This window comes from Petaurus breviceps, unplaced genomic scaffold, assembly GCF_028583685.1.
Source record: "Petaurus breviceps papuanus isolate PSGF00001 unplaced genomic scaffold, PetGlider_PUasm1.0 90778, whole genome shotgun sequence".
Lineage (NCBI taxonomy): Eukaryota > Metazoa > Chordata > Mammalia > Diprotodontia > Petauridae > Petaurus > Petaurus breviceps.
This window is the reverse complement of record NW_027187343.1, coordinates 2,503,785-2,526,577: the sequence shown is the minus strand read 5'-3', so window position 1 is coordinate 2,526,577 and position 22,793 is coordinate 2,503,785. Positions and strand designations below refer to the sequence as shown.

Here is a 22,793-nt window from a genome sequence, read left to right as displayed (position 1 = left end):
ACCACTGACCTGGAAAATAGATCCAGGAGAGAGAATTTAAAATTTATTGGACTACCTGAAAGCCATGATGAAAGTAAGAACCTAGAAATCATCCTCCAGGAATTTCTCAGAGAAAACTGCCCTGATGTTTTACAACCAGAGGGCAAAATAGAGGTTGAAAGAATCCACCGATCACCTCCTGAAAAAGATCCCAAAAACTCCCAGGAATATCATAGCCAGATTCCGGAATTCCCAGATTAAGGAGAGAATATTATAAGCAGACAGGAAGAAACAATTTGAATGTTGTGGAAACACAATCAGGATAACCCAGGATCTGGCAGCTTCTACACTGAGGGATCGAAGGGCTTGGAATATAATATTCTGGAGGTCAAAGGAGCTGGGATTAAAACCAAGAATCACCTACCCAGCAAAACTGAGTATCATCTTTCAGGGGAAAATATGATCATTCCGTGGAATAGAGGACTTTCAAGCATTCTTGCTGAAAAAACCAGAGTTGAATAGAAAATTTAACATTCAGATACAAGAAGCAAGAGAAGCATGAGAAGGTAAACAAGGAAAAGAAATCATAAGGAACTTATCAAATTTGAACTATTAACATTCCTACATGGAAAAACAATAATTGTAACTGATGAAACTTTTCTCAGTATGAAAATAGTTGAAGGAAATAGAATTATATGTATATGAGTATATATTGGCATATGAACACATGTGAATGTGTGTATATATGTTTACAGGTATAGATAGAGGGCACAGTTTCAATTTATTAGGAAGGGATGATACTTAAAAGAAGAAATTAAGAGGTGAGAGGAATATAATGAGAGGAGATGGGGAGAGACAGAATGGGGTAAACTCTCATAGAAGAGGCAAGGGAAAATGGTTACAATGGAGGGGAAGCATAGGAATGCAAAAGGAATGGGTCAACCTTATTCTCATTGAATTTGGCTTGGGGAGGGAATGAAATACACATTAAATAGGGTATCTCACCCTATAGGAGAGTAGGGGCGAAGGGGATGAGAAGGGAAGGCAGGCTGGGGGGGGGAGTGGAAGGACCCACTTTTGAAAAGGGATGGGATCAAAGTAGAGCATAAAACAAGTGGAAGGTGGGATCAGAGGAGGGGAAATGTAGTCAAGTCTTTTACAATATATCTACTGTGTTATTGTTTTGCATTAGCCACACATGTACTGCTGAATACTACTGAATACTGAACTGCTTATCTTCCCAGTAAGGGTGGGTGACAAGGGAGGAAGGGAATGAATCTGGAATTCAGTTTTAAAATCAAATGTTTAAATATAAATATATATATATACTATTATTAATACTATTTTACATGTAATTAGGAAATAAGATATAAAGGCACTGGGGCATACAGATCTACCATATCCTACTGGAAAAGTCGAAAGGGTATGGGAGAAAATATGGGAGAGAGCAGATTGGAGGAGGCATATCCTGTGGGACTGCTATTTTGGGGTGCTGGGTAGTGGAGAAAATTTGTAACTCAAAATCTGGCGGAAATGAATGATATAAATCAGAAGTTAATAAAGCATTTGAAAAATGAAAAAATTATATAAAGATAAAGGAATGTAGGACAGGTAATTTATTCTTACACAAAGATTAAATATAAAGAACTTACAAGTATTTATTAAGAGAACAAGATTCAAGAACTTAATGTTAATACCAGGACAATGTGCTGAGAGGATGATGCCTAAACTCCATTAGAATATAAAGTTGCTGATTGAGCATTTTTTAAAAATGTATGTGTGTGTGTTACATTTTGAGTTTTGAATTGTCTTTCTCCCTTCCCTCCCAAACCCATAGGCCAACATTTCATGTAGATATATATGTGAAACCATATAATACATACATACATCATTTATTTCTCTTGAGGTAGATAGCATTTTCTTTCATCTTTCATAGTTGATTAGAATAATCATATTACTCAGAATAGCTTAGTCATTCACAGTTACTCTCCAAATAATACTGCTGTTACTGTATACAGCATTCTCTTGGTTCTTCTCATTTGACTCTGCATTATTTCATGCAAGTTTTTGTTTTTTACTAAAAAAAAAACCTGTTCATCATTTCTTATAGCACAGTAGTATTCCATCACAGTCACAGTCAACCATTCCCCAGTTGATGGGCATTCCCTCAATTTCTGTTTCTTTGCCATACAAAAAAGGGCTGCGATAAATATTTTAGAACATATAGTTCTTTTTCTTTTTCCATGATCACCTTGAGAAACAGGTTTAGTAAGGTATTGCTCGGTCAGGTATATACACACAGCTTTATAACTCTTTGGACATAATTCCAGATTGTTCTCCAAAGGTTGGATCAGTTTGCGGTTCCACCAACATTGTATTAGTGTCCCAGTTTTTTCACGTGCCCTCCAGCTCTTATCATTTTCTCAGTATATCATTTTAGCCAATCTGATAGGTGTTTGATGGTACCTCAGTGTTGTTTTATTTGCATTTCTCTAATCAGTAATGATTTAGAGCATTTTACATGAGTATATATACTTTTGATTTCTTCTTCCAAAAACTTGTTATATTCTTTAACTATTTATCAATTGGGGAAATGACTCATTTTTATAAATTTGATTCAGTTCTCTACATATATTTGAGATATAAGACCTTTATCGAAGAAACCATAAAAATCTTTTCCCTAGTTTTCTGCTTTCCTTCTAATCTTGGCCACATTGGTTTTATTTGTACAAAACCTTTTAAATTTAATGTAATCAAAATTATTCATTTCTGATCCTAGAATGCTATCTCTTTATTTATAAATTCTTCTCCCATCCATAAATCTAATAGGTAATACTGTTTTTCTAATTTGCTTATGGTATCTCCCTTTTTGTCTAGGTCACATATCTATTTTGACCTTATCTTGGTAAATAGTGTAAGATGTTGGTCTATACCTAGTTTCTACCACACTGCTTTCTATTTTTCCCAGCAATTATTACCAAATATTGATTTTTATACCAAAAAACTTAGATCATTTATAAAACACAAGGTTACTATAATCATTTACTACTGTGTATTGTATACCTGGTCTTTCCCACTCTCTACCATTCTGTTTCTTACCCAGCACCATATAGTTTTTGCAATTACTAATATTTCAAAATTGGATATTGCTAGACCTCCTTCCTTTACATTTAAAAAAATTAATTACTTTGGTGGGTTTTTTTCCATATTAAACTTGTAGTTTTATTCAGGTTTGATTTTTAACAAATGTGTCAGGGAGAAAATGGCAAGGAAGGGTAGGGCCCATGGGTGCTAGGGGCCCTCCTGGATGCCTGAGGAGGGGAATAGAGCCCCTCCCCACTCCTGTCTATTTTCCCACTAAAGAGATTTGGGGAAACACACAGGCAGATGGAGTAGGGGTGGGGTCTGGTCCCCTGTTGGAGGAGGGAGTGGTGCTAGGTGAGGTATAGGGAACCAGGGGGCCAGACAGGATAGGTAGGGAGGGGGCAGAGGATTTTTGCCAGAATCCAGAATCCACAGCTTTCTGCTTCCAGATTGAATAATAAAAAAGAAAAAAAATTAATCTCAAGGAGCCCCCCATCCCCTCTCCCCCACCAAGGCTGTAGTGTGAGGTGGTGGAGAGAAGGGGGCAGTTTTACCAAGGCCCTGCCCCCATCTTGTCCAAGGGGTTGGGGGACACGGGGCTGGACTAAAAGGGTGGGGGTGGGGGGCTCCCCGGATTGAGAGGGAAAAAAATAAATAAATAAAACATGAAAGAAATAAGAGTAGGCGTCCAGCCAGGATGGGGCCAAAGCCTGACCGGGCTGGGGAGGAGAGGGAAGGTCTCTTCAGGTGCTGATCGCTGCTGCTGCTGCTGCTGCTGCTGCTGCTGCTGCTGCTGCTGCTGCTGCAGCCACCACCACCCTGGGGGCCAGTTACTTTGCCATGGCCTTGATTGCAACAGCTGCTTCCTCTGTCATGGCTGATAGCACTGTTATCAGGATCTCTTCTCCACAATCATACTTCTGCTCAGTCTCCTTGCCAAGGTCACCCTCAGGTAAACGAAGGTCCTCCCTTACCTCCCCACTGTCCTGGAGCTGCAACAGGTAGCCATCCTGAATCCCAATCAGCTGGAAATCATTTCTCTTGATATTGGGCACATCCATGTAGTGGGTTGAAGGGCAGATATCTTCATATTTCTTCCCAGTAAAAATATCAGTACCAACCAGATGAACCTTGGCATGGCCATGCTTTCCAGTCTTGGAGGTGGACATCTCAACTATCTTACAGGGCCGGCCTTTGAGCACCACAAAGCCATTCTTGCGCAAGGCAGAGCACTGCATGGGAAAGGTAGCTGATGCCCCTGCATCCCCCGTCTCGAAGTCCAGGTTATCTGCCATTTTGAGAGACTTCTATTCCAACTCGTGTGAACGTACCAACTGGACCCCCATCCGACTGCCGCAAGCTCAACCGCTACCGCCAAGCCTACTACTACTGGTGCTGCCACCGCCGCCGCTACTGCTGCCACTGCCACTGCCGCTGCTGCTGCTGCTACTGCTACTTTGGTGTTCTTGACCTTTTGTTCATCCAAATGAATTTTGTTACTATTTTTCTAGCTCAATAAAATAATTTTAGGTAGTCTAATTTGGATGGCACTGAATAAGCAGATTAGTTTAGAATTGTCGTTTTTATTGTATTTGCACTGCGCACCCGTGAACAATTAATATTTCTTCAGTTATATAAATCTGACTTTATTAGTATAAAAAGGGTTTTATAATTATGTTCACATAGTTCCTGGATTTGTCTTAGCACATATATATACTCTGAGGTATTTTATGTTGTCTTTGGTTTAAATGAAATAGCTCTTACTATCTCTTCTTGAGGGGCTTTGTTGGTAACGCAGAGAAATGCTGATGATTTATGTGCGTTATTTTATATCCAACTATTTTGCTAAAATTATTGCTTCTACTAATTTATTAGTTGGATCTCTAAGATTTTCCAAGGATACTATCATATAGTCGGCAAAAAGAGATAGTTTTATTTTCTCAATTCCCGTTCTGATTCCTTCCATTTCTTTTTGTTCTCTAATTGCTATTGTTAGTGTTTCTAGTACAGTATTGAATAATACTGGTGATAATGAGCATCCTTGTTTCACTCCTGATCTTCTTAGGAAGGCTTCTAGTTTATTCCCATTACAGATATATTTCCTTATGATTTTAAGGAAAAGTCCATATATATCTTTACTTTTAAGTGTTTTAATAGGAATGTGTTGTATTTTTGTCAAAAGCTCATTCTGCATCTATGATGTAATTATGTGATTTTTATTTCTTTTGTTATTGATACAACCAATTATGTTAATAGTTTTCCGTGTATTGAACCATTCCTAGTATAAATCCCACTTGGTCACAGAGTATAATCTTTGTGCTATATTGCTGTAATCTCCTAGCTAGTATTATTCATGATTTTTGCATGAATATCCACATTAGTGAAATTGGTCTATAGTTTTCTTTCTTTGTTTTTGCTCTTCCTGGTTTAGATATCTGCACCATATTTGTTTAATAAAAGGAGGGAGGTAGGACTCCTTTACCTATTATTCTAAATAATTTATTTAATATTGGAATTAACTGATTGGGCATTTTTCATCTTGCCTTGTTTCTATAATATCACTCCATTCTAATCCTAAACATCCTCTGACCCTTGTAATCAGATGCTTCTACAACTAACTTCTCTTACATCCAATGTTAGTAACTTCTCAGGTAGACACTGCCACAGTTGCATTTACAGACCTCTAGACCTTTTGAACTTAGAAGGTCATCTACCCAGTAAAGAAAACATAAAAAGTGGGAAAGGTGGCTGGGGCCCACTGACAAGATTATTAGGCTACCCCTCATTGCTGTCACATCATGCCTACCTGCCCACTTTTAGCTGAAAGAGTCTTAGAGAAGGCAGGTTGAACTCTTGTATACACACTGAGTCAATTAGCTTCACCCACTCAGTAGTCACTAAGGGGACTCAGACTCCTCATCATCTCAGATTTGAGCCATTTAGGCTTGACTCATATGTGATCAGAAGTTGGCCCCAAATCTCCCTCTTCGTTGACTAGAACTGAAAGGGCAAGTCTGAGCATATGCTTGGTATGCCCTCACTGTATTTGCTTATATAATTTTCAAACTTTTTTCCTTTTCAGTTATTTGATCTTGTTTTGCTACTGAGAATTTTATTTCTATTGATTCCATTTCATAAAATTGTTCTGACTGGGTCCACTACTGGGTCACCCTTTCAGCTGAGAACCTTATCTCATTTTTTTTTTCAAATTGAGACCATTTGACAAGAGCCTTTTACCACTATCTGCTCCTTCATCCCTGTCTCAAATGGAGAAGTGGCTCTTCTCACTAAGGCAATCTCCTCTACCTATACAAGGGATGCCATTCTGTCCTTCTCCAGCAGATTGCCTTCTGTCATTCCTGCTCCTTCGTTTATGTTCCATATTTGCCTGTCTTTTGGCTGTTTTTCTTCTCCTATAGACATGCCCATGTCTCCCCCATCCTTAAAAAACATAAACTGTCTACAACCCAACTTCCTACCTTATCATTTAACTGAAACTACTCTCTCCAAAATTGCCAATAATCTCTTAACTGCAAAATCAAGTGGCCTTTTCTAATGGTTCATCCTTCTTAAAGGCAAGTAGGTTGTACAGTGTATAGATTTCCTATTACCTCTTAATTCTAGTGCCTTCCCTCTGTTGATTATTTCATATTTATCTTGTCTTTAACTTGCTTTTACATAGTTGTTTCCATGGTGTCTTTCTCATTAGATTGTGAGGTACTTAGGGCAGGGACTGGCTTTTGCCTTTTCTTTGTATTCTCAGTGCTTAACACAGAGCTCCTTGTTCAGTCATTCAGTTGTGTCAGACTTCATGAACTTGTGGATCATAGCATGCCAATATTGAAGTTTTCTTGGCAAGGGTATTGTACTGGTTTGCCATTTTATTCTCCAGAGGCAAACAGGGTCACACAGCTAGTAAGTGTCTGAGGTCAGATGTGAACTCAGATCTTTCTGACGCCAGGCTCAGCACATTATCCACTGAGCCATCTAGCTGGCTTATGTTTGTTGTTTGTTGTTCCTCCTTTCTAGAAGAGGACCAGTGACATCAGGAGGGTGATGTCTTGACTTGAGGGCGAATCGGGTTTAAGTGAGGTAGAGCTATGCAGTCATTAGCCTCACTCTTTTTTTAAAGTTAACATCTCAGTTTATATGAGGCAAGCTCCATTCAGTAATTAAAAGTAATTAAATTAACTAAAATTAAATAAAGGGCTAGGTAAGAATTGAAGCAAAAGATGGCCTAGTTTACCTTTACAAAAGAATCAGTCTAGGATTGGGGACTGATAGGTTGTTTACATTAACACTACCACTAAATTGTGAGTTCCTAAAAGTGCATAGACCATATCTTTCATTTCCTTTATGTCCTTTTCACTTTGATTCTTCCCTATACTTGAATGCTTGGGTATGAAGGTTTCTATCTCTTCTTAGAAAAGGTTTGATAGTTCTGAATGCAACCACCCCACCCCCAGTGAGGGGATGGTCTGTCTTGATGCAGTTTGGGATTGCTAGAAAATCTGAAATGTCAGGGTACAGGGTATCATCTACCTGCAAGTTCACCACTCAAACCTTCCACTCAAAGTGGCAAAGTTTTTGTAAGGCCTGTAATATGAGCGAGATTCTCAGGGAATCTGCAACCTAATGGGCGTGAAACTAATGCTTATATACAAAAAAGGACAGTGAAAGGATTTGGATGGGATTAAGAAGTAGTAAGTAGTCTGGGGTGGGCCAGGTGCTATAGAGAAAGGAGTACTAAGTAGTCTGGGGTGAAAGGATTGTCAAGAAAGCTAATTAAGTGTAGGTGGGTTGGGGTGGGGTCTCATGCCTTGGGCAGAGGCATCTGTGATCTGGCCTACTGAAATTATGGGTAAATTCAGGGTACTGGGTTGCTTTCTAAGTCTTTTTCCATCCTGGTCCCATCACCCCATAAGTCTTAGTGTTCTTTGTTCAGGTAAAGATATTTATAATTTACTGAAGAACATTTTTTAAATTACATTATTTTTAATACTATATTGTAGTTTTCCTTTGTAATACGATTTATTTTATTTTATGTATTTAAAACATTATTTTCAGAAGTCTGTAGGCTTCACCAGTTTACCAGAGGAGTCCATAACAAAAAAGGTCAAAAATTCCTGCTCAAAAGTATAGCCAAAACATAGCTAATATGGAAATATGCCGTACATGACTTTACACATGTATAATGGATATCATATAACTTGCTTCTCAATTTAAAAAGGGAGAAAATTTAGATTTCAAGTTTTTTTTTAAAAGAAAATAAAACAAAGTCTGCCTCCTTGACTGCCATTCGCCTATTTATATTTTCTCTGTCTGACATTATAATGTAAAGTTCACGAGGAAAAGAATTGTATTTCCTTTTGTATTTGTATCACCAAACTTTATCCAGTGGTAGGCAATGAGGATATAACTAATAGATGCTTTTTAAAAATTAAAAAAACAAAGTATAGCCAAACTGGCCTTCTTGTTGTTCTTCATGACATTTCATCTCCTGTCCTTGTTTCTTCCCCTAGACTGCCCTCTCTATACATGGAATGCATTCCCTTCTAATCTCTGTGTCTTAGAATTACTGTGTTTCCTTCAAACTTTTTTAAAACTTCTGCTCAAACACCATTTCCTTTCTGTGGTCTTTCCTCATCCACTCCCAGCTGCTCATGCTTCTCTACCCCTCCAAATTACTTTATCTTTATTCTTCATATATTTTATATATATTGGTGTTTGTGCATGTTATTCCTTTTGATAGAATGTAAACTCCCTAAGGGCAGCTACTGTTTCATTTTTGTCTTTGTGTCCTGTTACTAGCACAGTATCAGGAACATACTGGGTATTTAATAAATATTTGTTTGACCATCTAGTTCAACCCCCTTGCTTTACAGATAAGGAAACTGAAGTCCACAGAGATTAAAGTAACTTCCCTAATTTTAAAGGTAGTAATCATCTTTAAATGCACAAATGCTATAGGTCACTGGGGAGTTAAAAGTACAAGTAAAGCCCTAGGGCTTTCATTTGTAAAGGCATGTCTACAGCATCACCTGATACACTTAAATAGAAAATTAAGCCCTTAAAAATTCAAGACAGCTGCAAGATTTTGTCTTTGAGAAGGCCAAATCTAAAATAGCATCTGAAAATGCTGCTCTTAATCTCGTTCAGAGATTATTACCATTTTGCCCTACACTAACACAGACTGAATTTATAAGCTGGAGACTTTAATGGTAACATAACTAGGAAACTTTGAATAGAAACTATTAGAGGAAGTGAGTATTTCTCAGTCTTAAACATATATTTTATCCTAGTACCTTATAAATTGTCAAATTATTTCAACGTCAGTATTATACATCTGTTGGTAGAAATGTAGAATGGAAAATTAAACTGGTCAAATTGAGATATCCATATAAAATGTTTCTTTGCTAAGTAAATGCTTTAGATTCAATTCAACACAGTACATTTCAGCTGCAAAATATGCCCAGGTCAAATGAAATTAGTAGTATATAACTAATGTTTTTATCTCTGCTTTTAAGAACTACTGTGGACTGCCTCTTAATAAATCCAAAGCCTTTAAAGGTAATTTAATTCTTATGCAAATTAAACAACTCTGAGGTACCACCTCACACTTGTCAGATTGGCTAATATGATAAGAAGGAAAATGATAAAATGTTGGAAGGGATGTGGGAAAATTAGGACACTAAAATACTGTTGGAACAGTTATGAACTGATCCAGCCATTCTGGAGAGCAATTTATAACTATGCCCAAAAGAAAAGATTGAAAATTGAAGAAGTAAGAAAGCATCTAGCTGCCTTTGCTTATTTTACATTATCAGACCCAGATGATCATCTCAGGGTACCAAAAGGAATTGGCAAATATAATTGCTAAGGCACTGTAGATTATTTTTTTTCTGGAAAAATGAAAGTAAAGTGGTATTGCAGGATGGGAAAAGGATGTTCCACTTTTGCTTTTTAAAGGGCAAAAAGTATAACCCAAAAATGGTAGGTCAGTGAGCTTGGCTTTGATTTAACACTTAGCATTGCATTAAGATGATATTTATTAATATTTTGAGATACTGTATGTAAAACACTTTGTAAACTTAAAAGTACAATATAAATTCCACCTATCTCATTTATTTTTATGTAGCAAGGGAAGTGGTAATAAACCAGAGAGGCTTTTACTCAAGTACTGGTCATACCAGATTAACATAATTTTCCTTTTTTGATAGTGTTACTTGGCATGATAGGGCAAAGGCACAAGGGATTTGAGGATGGAAGGTACTATAAAGCTGAACTGTGGTTAATCAAAGGGTCAAAACAGGGAAGGGAGGAGAGTATAGGAAGTGCAGCTGTGATGACCTATGAATGAACTGAGGGGTGGAGAGAATGGAGGTCATGGTGAAGACTTGAGAAAAGAGTTAGGGAAGATGACACAACAGAAGATCATTTATTATGCTTCACTAAACCATTTTAAAATAGGAATTCCTTATAAGTAATAGCTTTTATTATTGTTTTGCATTGACAGGTGCATGTTAGTGAACAGTGAAATATTCAAAAGTCAAATAACCTAAGGATAGAGGAGGAGCAAAGAACAAGAATAAGCCAAATATTTTGTAAATAACACTTTGGTTATGATTAAAGTGAAATGTTTTATTTTTCCATGTAAGAGTTTAGTTATATTTATGTAGTTGTGGACTTTATTTAAGCAATGTAATTTTCTTATTCATTTTTAGACATGGGGATATTTTTAATGAAACTTTGATGGTTCAACAAAGGATGCTCTAATGGATGACAGAGAAACTCCTACAAATGACCTACAGCTAGAACCACAAGATGGATGTCATGCTGATGACAGTGTGGAAGGTACAAGACTGTGCTTGCCTTCTATATCAGATGAAAATGAAAATCAGTTTGATGGGAATGCATGTGAAGCTGTGTCCAGCAGTGACAATGAGATGGGAAAACAAGAAAAGTTTGAACAGGACAATCTCAACAATAATGAAAGCCGAAGCAACTGTGATAACTTTGTTCCCCCGAACTGTGAAACAGCAGCAAGTGACCATTCAGAAAAAGTGCCCCCTGAAGGCCCCACAGATGAAAAGCCCCTCCTAGGAAAGGAGAAAAAAACTCTTGGGAAAAAAACCTCAAGAAGTAAAAAAGGAATGATTGCAAAGTCAACACCAGGTACTTCAAACAAAATCCTTTTTGAAAAATTACATTGTATTCTTTGAGCAAACTCCCTAAAAATACTTCTTCCATTTTCTCTTTGTGTCAGCGGTTGACTTGTATTCCATTGTGATCTTTAACTGACCATCTTCTGTAGGTTATAGCATAAAATTTATACTTAAATAATAGAATCTTAAAATTGGAAGGAACTATAGGAGTGATTTAAACCAACCCTTTACCTGTGATATGAATCTCTTCCACAGCAGCTTCCCTGATAGACATCATATTATCGTGTTAACTTTTAGTTTCTTTCTTCTGTTTGTTTATGAGGTGCTGTTTAATAACTGTTCCTTTAAGGTTTCACATTGTCTTTGTTCTGTTTCAGTCCCCAAAGAAAATATTACTCTAGATTAAAGTGATTTCCCAAACTTCATAGCAGCTCTGGAATATAGGTTCTTAACCTGCAACCTATGGACCCTTGAGAGATCCATGTATAGATTTCTGAGGTGAATGCAGAAGGAAAAAAATTATCAACTCTATTTTCACTAACCTCCTAATTGAAATTGAGCATTTCTTTCAATTATAAATGCAGGCAGCAAAGGTCTCTAAGATATCCCTTAAGTTTCACCAGGTTGCCAAACAAATCCCTAACAGAAAAGGTTTTAAGAAGCTGTGCTCCAGAATAAGCTTACTCTTCTTTTTTGTTACATATTGATTTGTCAGTATTGAAGGAAGGATACAAACACAGGGTTCGCTCCTGCTGATCTGTCCTTCCCCCCATACATACCAGGGGTGGGGAACCTGCGGCCTCTGGGCCAACTGAATTCAGTCAAAGGACTTCATTTGAGGACATAGAGGCCACAGGTTCCCTGCCCCTGGACTATGCTTTGGTGTCCTGAACAGCATTTTTTTTTTTTTGTTATCTTAAGCTATGTAACAAAGCAACATCTAGCCCACTTTGAATTGCATTTCATTATGTCCACTTTGTATTCTGTTTTTGCATTGTGTAGCAGAATTGACTACAGAGCTTATTTGGGGCTGCTTGCCCTTAATGAAATGTCTTTATGGGGGCGGCCAGGTGGCTCAGTGAGTAAGAGTGCCGGCCCCAGTGTCAGGAAACCTGAGATCGGTTCCGGCCTCAGATACTTGGCACCCACACAAAAATAACTGGTCATGTAACCTTGAACGAGTTCCTTAATACTGATTGCTTCAGAAAAATAAAATAATATGTCTTTATGGTTCACCTATCAGAACTTAGATGTAGGGTTCCTTTCTCTGAATTATGAAGTGCCCTGTGGAAAAGGCAAACTCTAGCACTTTAACAGTAGTAATGAATGGGGTAGGTGACTCTGGTACATCTTAGGCTAAGCTTTTTATAGTTTCCACTTTCCAGGGCCCTAGCTATTAGACTTGGCCTAGACCTGTGATGAAGGGAGGCAGGTTGTTACCTCTCATTTTCTCTTCCTGTCCCTTGATTGTTTTCCTCTCTGACTGATTAGAAGTATGGTCTGTGGGCAGCTAAGTGGCATAGTGAATAGAGCACCAGCCCTGGAGTTAGGAGGACCTGAATTCAAATCCGGCCTCAGACACTTACCCCCCCCCCACACACACACACACAAACTAGCTATATGACCTTGGGCAAGTCACTTAACCCCAATTGCCCTCCTCTCCCCCCTCCAAAAAGCAAAAAAAAAAAAAAACCCAAAAAACAAAAAAAGAAGTATGGTCTGTTTATTCTAGTATTGCAATTATCTGTGATTTCATCAGCATGGATTCTCCCATCACCAGTACTACTTCCTCTCTGACTTAGCCATCTGTCTTCATGAGTTGCTATTGCCAAAAAATTTTAGTGATTTGATGGTCAGCCATCCAATGGCCAGTCACAGCTAGGCAGACAGATAGACATTCCATTGCAGGGCTTTACCTTAAAGCCTTTCCAGGTTGCTAGTACCTGCTAGAGCTTAGGCTCTGCCATCAGAGCCTTAAAGAGCCCAGGGTTGGAACGGCTAGGTGGTGCAGTGAACAGAGCACCAGCCCTGGGGTCAGAAGGACCTGAGTTCAAATTCGGCCGCAGACACTTAACACAAAGCTAGACATGTGACCTTGGGCAAGTCACTTAACACCAATTACCCTACCTTCCCCCCTCCAAAAAACACAAAGCAAAGCAAAAGAATGACCAGCAAAAAAAAAGTGACCAGGGTCACTGCTATAGCATGATAAGAGACTTAGAGAAGGGCTCTACTTAGAGAAATAGGATGGTCTCTGTTGATAATGGGTTATTTTTGTTTAGGAGTTACAAATCTTTATTCATTAATTCACCTAATTTATTAATATAAATACTTGGTAAATTGTTAATTGGTAAATATTTTTTAACTTTTAACCTTAACTCCTATTTTGAAGCAACTTGATGAAATAGAACACTGGACTTGGAGCCAGCATGAACTGGGTTTGAATCAGGCCCCAAATGTTTTCTAGCATGTGTCTATAGATGTAATTTTATCTACCTGAGCCTCAGTTTTCCCCATGTATAAATTGGGGATAAGAATAACCTCCTTCACCAAACTGTTGCAAGAAACAAATTAAATGTACTCCATAAATGAATGCTGCTATTTTCTTTTTCTTCTCATCATTTTTGAGGGGGTTAAAGTGAACCTGAACAAGTCATTTTTGCACGTTAAAGTTCTATAGCCTTCAAGTCGATTAAATACCTAAATTTACAATTAAGAGTACTGAAATATAAGTTAATCTTCTGTAGAATTACTAAAAATACCTAGAGGACAACTCCACTATCAGACTGAATGACAAGGACGTGTACTTCATTTTGTTCCCACTTTATCTTAATGTCTTCAGCTGGGTGTCTACATTTTGAAAATTGTTCATTTCAGGTAGTTTTAGGATAAGTATTTAATATGACTGTATTGAGAGACAGTATAGTATTGTGGATAGGACATTACTAGAGTCATGAAAACTAAGGTTCACATCCTACCCTTAGACACTAGCTGTGTGTCCCTGGGCACACTCTCTGTGCTTCAGTTTCCTTATCTTTAAAATGAAGGAGTTGGACTCATCCTCTAAGATGGGCAACAGGTTTGTCTATAATAATGCTTCAGTTCCATTGAAGCTTATTTGCTGAATTTTCGAGAATATTTTGCAAAAAAAAAATGTTTGTGTAGCATGGAGATTTGTTGTCTGAGGCATGATTCTATCCACCAGCACATGGTAAATTTTTGCCAGCTGCAGTGATATGTTGCAACATTACCACAACTTGATTGCAAAATATGGAGCAGCCAGTTCAGTCCCAGCTCCTTAAGGGTAATTGCTCTTTAATTTCTGGTAGTAATGACCTGATCCTATATTATTATCAAAACACTCTCTTTCTTTCTGTTTTTCTTTTTCCCCCCACTTAAAGTATTTGATTTTTTCCAATTACGTGTAAAGATAGTTTTCAACATTTACTTTTTTTTTTTAAAGCAGTTGGGGTTAAGTAACTTGCTCAAGGTTACACGGCCAGGTGTTTGTGGGTGGGTGCTAAGTGTCTGAGTCTGGATTTGATCCCAGGTCATCCAGCCTCTGGGGCTGGTGTGCTTACTCGCTGTGCTACCTGGCCGCCCCATCAACATTTACTTTTATAAGATTTTGAGTTCCACATTTTTTTTCTACCTCTCTCGCCTTTCTCTTCGCCAAGACAGCAAGCTATCTGATACAGACTTTACATGTACAATCATATTAAACTATTTCCACATTAGTCATGTTTTGAAAGAAGAATCAGAACAAAAGGGAAAAACTATGATAAAGAAGAAAAAAAAAAACAAAAAAAGAATATCCTTCGATCTGTATTCAGATGCCATAGTTCTTTTTCTGGATGTGGATAGCAGTTTCTGTCATGAGTCTTTTGGAATTAGTTCATTGTGTTGGTATTGCATTGCTGAGAAGCACTGTCTATCAGAGTTGGTCATCGCACAATGTTGCTCTTCTTGGAACAAATTTACATTATTTAACCAGTTAAATTTTACAATACCATCTACTCTAAAAATCCCCTGCCACCCTTGCCCTATCATTCAAAGTTGTTGTTGTGCTGGTTCTACTTACTTTACTCAGAATCAGTTCGTGTAAGTCTTTCCAAGTTTTTCTGAAATCTGCCTGTTCATCATTTCTTATAGCACAGTAGCATTCCATTATATTCATATATCACAACTTGCTCAGTCAATCCCCAATTGATGGGCATCCCCTCAATTTCCAATTCTTTGACACCACAGAAAGCGCTGCTATAAATATTTTTGTACCTGTGGGTCCTTTTCCCTTTTTTGTGATCTCTTTGGAATACAGACCTACTAGTGGTATTGCTGGATCAAAAGGTACTCACAGTTTTATAGTCCTTTGGACATAATTTCAAATTGCTCTCCAGAATGGTTGGATCAGTTCACAACTTCACTAACAATGCATTAGTGTTCCAATTTTCTGTCATATTAGCCAATCTGATAGGTGTGAGATAGTACCTCAGAGTTGTTTTTAATTTGCATTTCTCTAATCAGTAGCAGTTTAGATCATTTTTTCATAGCTTTGATTTCTTTATCTGAAAACTGTTCATATACTTGGACCCTTTATCAATTGAGGAATGACTTGTATTCTTATAAATGTGGCTTAGTTGTCTATGTATTTGAGAAATGAGGCCTTTATCAGAGATACTTGCTGTAAAAAAATTTTTCCCAGCTTTCTGCTTTCCAGCTAATCTTGGTTGCATTGACTTTGTGCAAAATCTTTTAAATTTAATATAATCAAAGTTAACCATTTTACATGTAATAATACTCTCTGTCTCTTGTTTGGTCATAAATTCTTCCCTTCACCATAGATCTGACAGGTAAACTATTCCTTGTTCTCCTGATTTGCTTATGGTATAATCACCCTTAATGTCTAAATTATGTACCCATTTTGATGTATGTACATTTGGTATATGGTGTAAGATGTTGGTCTATACTTAGGTTCTATCATTACTGTCTTTCAGTTTTCCTAGCCATTTTTGTCAAATAGTGTCCCAAAAGCAAAGATGGCATCTTTGGGTTTATCAAAAATTAGATTACTATGGTCATTTTATTGTGTGTTATGGTAACTAACCTACCACTATTTTTTTTTATTTTATTTATTTTTAGTTTAAAACATTCAGTTCCACAAACTTTTGAGTTTTAAATTTTCTCTCCATCCCTCCACTCTCCACTCCCCAAAATGGCTTGCAATCTGATATAGACTCTACATATACATTCATATTAAACATTTTCACATTACTCATGTTGTAAAGAATTATAATCAATGGAACAAACCAGGAGAAAGAAGAAACAAAACAAAAAAGACAGCAAATAGTATGCTTCAATCAACATTCAGACTCTATAGTTCTTTCCCTGGATATGGATAACATTTTCAGTCGAGTCTTTTGGAATTGTCTTAGATTATTGCATTTCTGAGAAGAGCTAAGTCTATCATAGTTAATCATTGCACAATGTTGCTGTTACTGTGTACAATGTTCTCCCAGATCTGGTCATTTCACTCAGCATCAGTTTATGTAAGTCTTTCCAGGTTTTTCTAAAATGTGTCTATTGATCATTTCTTAGTGCACAATAGGATTCCATTACATTCACATACCACAACTTGTTAGGCCATTACCCAATTAATGGGCATCTCCTCAATTTCCAATTCTTTGCCACCATCTGCTATAAATATTTTCGTGCATGTGGGTCCTTTTCTCCACCACTATTTCTTATCCAGTACCAGACAGTTTTGATGATTACCTCTTCATATTATAGTTAGGATAAAATCATTTGTAATAAAGAAGGCACTATAGATATTATAATCCTTTTGAGTGGCTTGTTCAATACTTACTGAATCAATAATAAATTGCTTTTACATCCCCTGAAAATTTATGGCACAATCTTTTTGCCCCTTAACCAATATATCATTTTCTTGCAAGCTTATAGATTTTTAAAAAAATCTTTGTACAGATTCTGTGCACTTTGTATAATGTATATGAACACTTAATTGGCATATGTTTGGAGGGGTCACAAGTGTTTTTTTCCTTTTGGTAGATGTATAGTATGTATACTATATATAGTATATATATACATATATATACTAATAGTAGATGTATAGATCTAAGAAAAGTGGGATCAGGCTCTATGAAAGAGGAAATCAATAAAGTGCTGTGCTGGTAATTTATGTTGCACTCTGAAGTGTCTGACCCAATAATTATGGACCTTTTCAAATTCTGCCAACTTCCAGTTTTATAGAGAAACTAGAGTTTTGATTACTTCCCTTTACATAGATGTTTATTTGTTCATAGTAGACAGACTTGTATGTGTGTGTGTCACTTCTCTCCTTTTATTTCCTTTCTCCTCAGGCTTTTATAGTAAAGTGTTTTACATTGAATTGTTTCTTTTCTGCTGCTTTGACTGTTTCCACTCCCCCTTTTGACTTTTGCCTTTCTTTAATCTTCAATAGTTTTTCCAAGCCAGTTTTTCTGTGGTGATCTTTGATGCCTGACCTGAGTCATATTGCTTCAAATCTCCACTTTTCTTCCTGTGGTTCTTACCATCACTGTAATGACCACGTGTACAGGTGCTGATGTGGTTTTACACTTCTTGTCAACTATTTTTAGAGAATCAGTGGATTCACGATCATTATAAGCAAATGCCAACTATTTTGTATTACTCTGTTTTTGGCATATTTGGTCTATTTAGGGTCATGTCATCAAACTCAAAAAGGAATTTTCAAAATTCTGGTGTAACCTGCCCATCTCCTTTTCAAAGTCATTTTGAGGCATCATTATTGTTTTTGTCATTCATTTCTTCCCTAAGTATTATTTTAGGTGTTTGCATTAAGTAAAGATTATCAGTGATCTAAGGTGTTATTGTTATTGTTTTTATTTTCTGGTTAAGTGTAATAACTTTTCTTTCATTTAGAAGAATAGGTGTCATTTGAAAAGGAACAGTCTTTGATTTTCTTCAAAATTCTCTAAAGAATAAGCTGATCTGAATACAAGGATATTGATAAATTCATTTATTTTATTCCACATCCAAGGGATAGAGGCAGGTTATTTTGGTGTTGCCTTTTCATCCTGATTATATGGAGTTTTAGGAACTGAAAACTAGTTGCATGTCTGTGGAGGTGTCAGGGCTTCAAGATTATGGTTTTCACCACTTCCTTGGCTTTATTCCAGTTTCCATAACTGTGTTAATATAACTGGAAGTTATTAAATGGAGAGGTGGAGCCAAGATGGCAGGGTAAAAGCAGGAACTTGCTTGAGATAGGCCCCCAGTCACCTCCAGTACCTGTAAAAAATTACTCTAAACAAATTTTAGAGCTACAGAACCCACAAAATGACAGAGTGAAATACATCTCCAGCTGAAGACAGCCTGGCTGGCCCACAAGAAGGGTCTATCACACCAGGCTGGGAGCAGAGTACAGTCCAGCATCGGCCACGCTAGAACAGATCTGTGGCACAGATTGGCTGGAGCAGACCTCATGGGACTGAATCACTGGCAGCTGTGGTGGTTTCCAGACTTCTCAACCCACAAACACCAAAGAGGTAAAAGGTCAGTGGGGAAACTCTGTTGGACCTGGGAGATAGAAGAGTTCGCTGGAGCCCCTGCCCCCAAGGCATTGGAGGTGGTGGCAACAGTGGCTGCGGCAGCTACTTCCAGAACTCCAGGCCCACAGGTGGTGGGAGGACCAACCGGCTGATCAGAGGGCAATTGCAGGAATCCCTTTGCTGGGGCTGAGGCAGGATTCTCTTACTTTGCCCTGCTTGGATCTGGGTCACAATCTTGGGTAGCAGTCCTGGGGTGAGGAGGAACACTGGCTTGGCAGAGCTTGGTGCAGCTGTGGAGAGGGAGTCCTCCTCACAGTTCTGAGGCAGGTGCCTAGAAGTAACTGACAACAGCTGCGCAAAACCCCAGAAATTTGGGACACAGCACTCTCCACTCTGGAAGCAGAGTTCTGGTGGTAAAGAGCTCAAAATTCAAGTAATTGGATGGGAAAATGAGCAAACAGATAAAAAGAAATCACACTATAGAATTTTTCTTTGGTAACAAAGAAGATCAAAACATAGAACCAGAAGAAGACAACAAAATCAAAGCTCCTGCATCAAAAGCCTCCAAGAAAAATATGAATTGGTTCCAGGCAAGAAAATCATGAAAAATGAGTCAATACCTTGCTAAAGAAGAACCCCCCTCCTGTAGCGGCAAGCACCCCAGTGTTCCCAGGGTGGCTGCTCACACAGGTTCTTGGATCTGCTTTGTTAAAGGAAAGCAACTCAAAATGGGTTAACAAGCTTACTTTAATCAGTCAGACATATATCGTTTACCTTGTTCAGGAGAAAAAGGTCAGCACCCTGAACCTCAAAGTATACAGGCATAATTATCAAGACAGAAACATCAAGTAGACAGATTTCCAAACTGTCCAACCATTACATCCATACCCAGTCAACATCTGGGTTTCCACATTCTGGGTTTTTCAAAGCCGGGGGACTCTCAACAAGGGCTTCCCAGAATTCAGATAAAATCACAGAACACTTCTCAAAGTGAGTCCCAAAACAAAGCTACACATCAGGGCTTATATAGCCTTCTCCTGGCTCAGAAAATATAACAACCTTATTGACTCACTGGCCAATCAAGAAGTATTTACTGAAAAACAAGCCTCCCACCCAAGGCTTCAGGTGCACTTTAGCCTAGGGGCAGGGAAGATCTTCCAAATTTGCATTTCCATTACACCCCCAAATTACTGAAGACAATAACACCTTAAAAAAATAGACTAACTCAAAAGGCAAAAGAGGTACAGAAAGCTAATGAGGAGAATAATACCTTTAAAAAGATGTTATTTTTATTTAAGAGAGTAGCTGTGCCTATATACTACTTGAGAAATTTAGGGTCTTAAGATAGTAGTTTCAATCATTTAAAACTATTATAGGTGAGGGAGATGTGGAGATCAAAAAGTTTTTTCTGTTAAAATTAATCCCACTTAAAAATCAATGTCAGTTAATCTTAGTTTAATAAAATCAAAACAGTCTTCAAAATAATTTACTATAATGTGTTTTTCTCTTGTTCTCAAGTAAACAGGGCTTAATTAAAATGGAAGATAGGAAGCTAGTGAGAAAGGAATTATATAGCTACATACAAAGTGGAACATTTTCTAAACATGACAAAGTTCTCAAATTTTTTTTCCAAAGACAAGTTAAATGAGAAGATTTGTGATTTTTTCTCCTAATTTTAAAATATTGAGAGTGAGGAGAAAGGAGTCATGTGTGTGATAAAAAGAAAGGAGCATATTCAATAAGACCCTAAGATTAGAATTCTTTATTTCTAGCATAGTCAGGCAAAAAATGTAGGATTTAATATTTTTTTTAACCAATAGTATTAAGAACAGTAGGACTACCTGAGGCTCTAAAGAAAATAAAAGTATCTACTATTTATATTACACTTTATAAGTTTTACAAAACATGATAGATATAATCTATCATTTGGTCATAAGTTGCCCTGTGATATAAATCCTCATTTTACAGCTGAGGAAACTGAGGCTTGAAGAAGTTGAGTAACTGTCTAGGATCACACAGCTAGTAAGGGTCTGAGCAACAATGTAAACTCAAGTCTTAGACTCCAATTCCTTCACCTGAATGAATCAGAACAGAATACAGGTGTCTTACTCTAAACAAATTTGCTTCTGTGAACTAAGAGACTCAGATCATGATTATTTCTGCCAGTTCTAACATTCTCTAAGCTTGACATATGAAAATCTAGATATGAACACAAATTATAAGATGAATATTCAGAATGAGAAAAGGATTTGAGTTAGAAATAGAGATTGATAGTTGAGACAGAATCCTCTAATATGCACAAGATAATGATGAGTTATAAAAAATGGATGAAGTGGGGCGGCTAGCTGGGGCAGTGAAAAGACCACCGGCCCTGGAGTCAGGAGGGCCTGAGTTCAAATCCAGCCTCAGACACTTAAAACGCTTACTAGCCGTGTGACTTTGGGCAAGTGACAACCCCAATTGCCCTCCAAAAAGCAAAAAGAAAAAATGGATGAAGTATATACTCGGGAACAGATTTTGTGTTAAGCTTAGATATACCTACAAGTCATACTTTTTAAAGAAGGATTTTTTTGTCTTTTAAAAAAGGAGAGTGAAAAGAAACAAAGGATGAATTTAACTGAATGGTAGAAAATCTTCTGAAGAGTTTTTTTAAAGCAGAATTTAAGAGAGATATTTGAGAATGATAAGGAGTAGCTATTATTTATCTCTCAAGCTGATCACCCAAGTCTAGTAAGAGAAAGTTCTGTTGGACATAAAGATAATCTGCCTGAAAATATTACTGGGACAAGAAAATGGCAGAATCTCTATTCCTTCAAATATTTTAGGATGTGTGACTATCTTCATCTTTTTTTTTTTTTTACTTTTTTTGGAGGGGGGGATGGTAGGGCAATTTGTAAAGTACTTAGCTCAGTTCCTGGCATACAGTAGATGTTTAATAAATGCTTGCTTTCTATCATTATTATTAGTCGACTAGCATTTATAGAATACCTTTTATGCACAATACTATGTGCAGAGGATATAAACAAAAGTAAAAAAAACAACAACCCATTTGTCGTCTTTTTTTTCTTTTTAGGGGGGGAATATAGGGCAATTGGGGTTAAGTGACTTGCCCAAGGTCACAAGGCTAGTAAGTGTTAAGTGTCTAAGGTCAAATTTGAACTCAGGTCTCACTGACTCTAGGGCCAGTGCTTTATTCATTGCACCACCTAGCTGCCCCAACCCATTCTTAAGGAACTCAGAATCTAATGGAGGAGACAATATGCAAACAACTAATCACAAACAAGATGTTTACAGGATAAATTAAGAAGTATCTCAGGAAAACACTTAAGATTAAAGGACAGGGTGGTGGCTAGGTGGTGCAGTGAGTAAAGCTCTGGCCTGGAGTCAGGAGGACCTGAGTTCAGATTAGGCCTCAGACACTTAACATACACAAAAAAAACTAGCCATGTAACCTTGGGCAAGTTAACCCCAATTGCCCTCTAAAAGGCAAAAAAAAAAAGATTAAAGGACAGGGAAAGGCCTCTTGCAAAAGGTAAGAACTTTAGCCAAGATTTGAAAAAAGCCAGAGAAGCCAGGAGGTGGAGGTGAGAGTAGAGGACTCCCCTGGGAAAACATCGGGCTGGTCAGAACATCCGGAAATGGGGACCTTAGAAACCCCAGAGAGCAGCTTCAGCAATAAGTGAGGCTCCACACTTAGACTGGGACAGCCCAGGCCAGCAGGCTCTAAGGCCATTAACAGTGTCTAGAGATGCCAGAGATAACCTGAAGCTCCAGCACACAAAACCTCAAAGATCCATGGAAGCCCAACACAGAGAAGCCCAGGGGAGCAGGATAAGCAGGGCCCAAAAGCCTAGTAGAGGGTGACGCCTTTCCCTGCCACAAAACCCCAGTTCAGCAGGGGTGAGTAAATATAATAATGATCCATATCAAAGATTATTGCAAATAGATCCCCCCTAAGAAGGAGAGAATAATACCATAAAAACTTCAAACAGCTGGG

At 37.7% G+C, this 22,793-nt stretch overlaps 2 protein-coding genes across 3 annotated transcripts in view; one reads left to right on the top strand and one right to left on the bottom strand.

Annotated features, from left to right (window-relative positions):
- Positions 1 to 22,793, top strand: part of CNST (consortin, connexin sorting protein) — a 98,084-nt gene that overhangs the window by 28,446 nt on the left and 46,845 nt on the right. Inside the window, exon 3 of one of the 2 annotated variants that reach the window (XM_069069133.1) lies at positions 10,788 to 11,238. The exons of the other annotated variant lie outside the window; for it this stretch is intronic. Coding sequence (XP_068925234.1) covers positions 10,839 to 11,238 — 400 coding nt within the window. The 5' untranslated portion in view covers positions 10,788 to 10,838. The remainder of the gene's footprint in view (positions 1 to 10,787; positions 11,239 to 22,793) is intronic. 2 annotated transcript variants of the gene reach the window in all.
- Positions 3,176 to 4,537, bottom strand: LOC138146987 (eukaryotic translation initiation factor 5A-1-like). Its single transcript, XM_069069132.1, has one exon. The coding sequence runs from the start codon at positions 4,356 to 4,358 to the stop codon at positions 3,894 to 3,896; it is 465 nt and encodes a 154-aa protein (XP_068925233.1). The 5' UTR covers positions 4,359 to 4,537; the 3' UTR covers positions 3,176 to 3,893.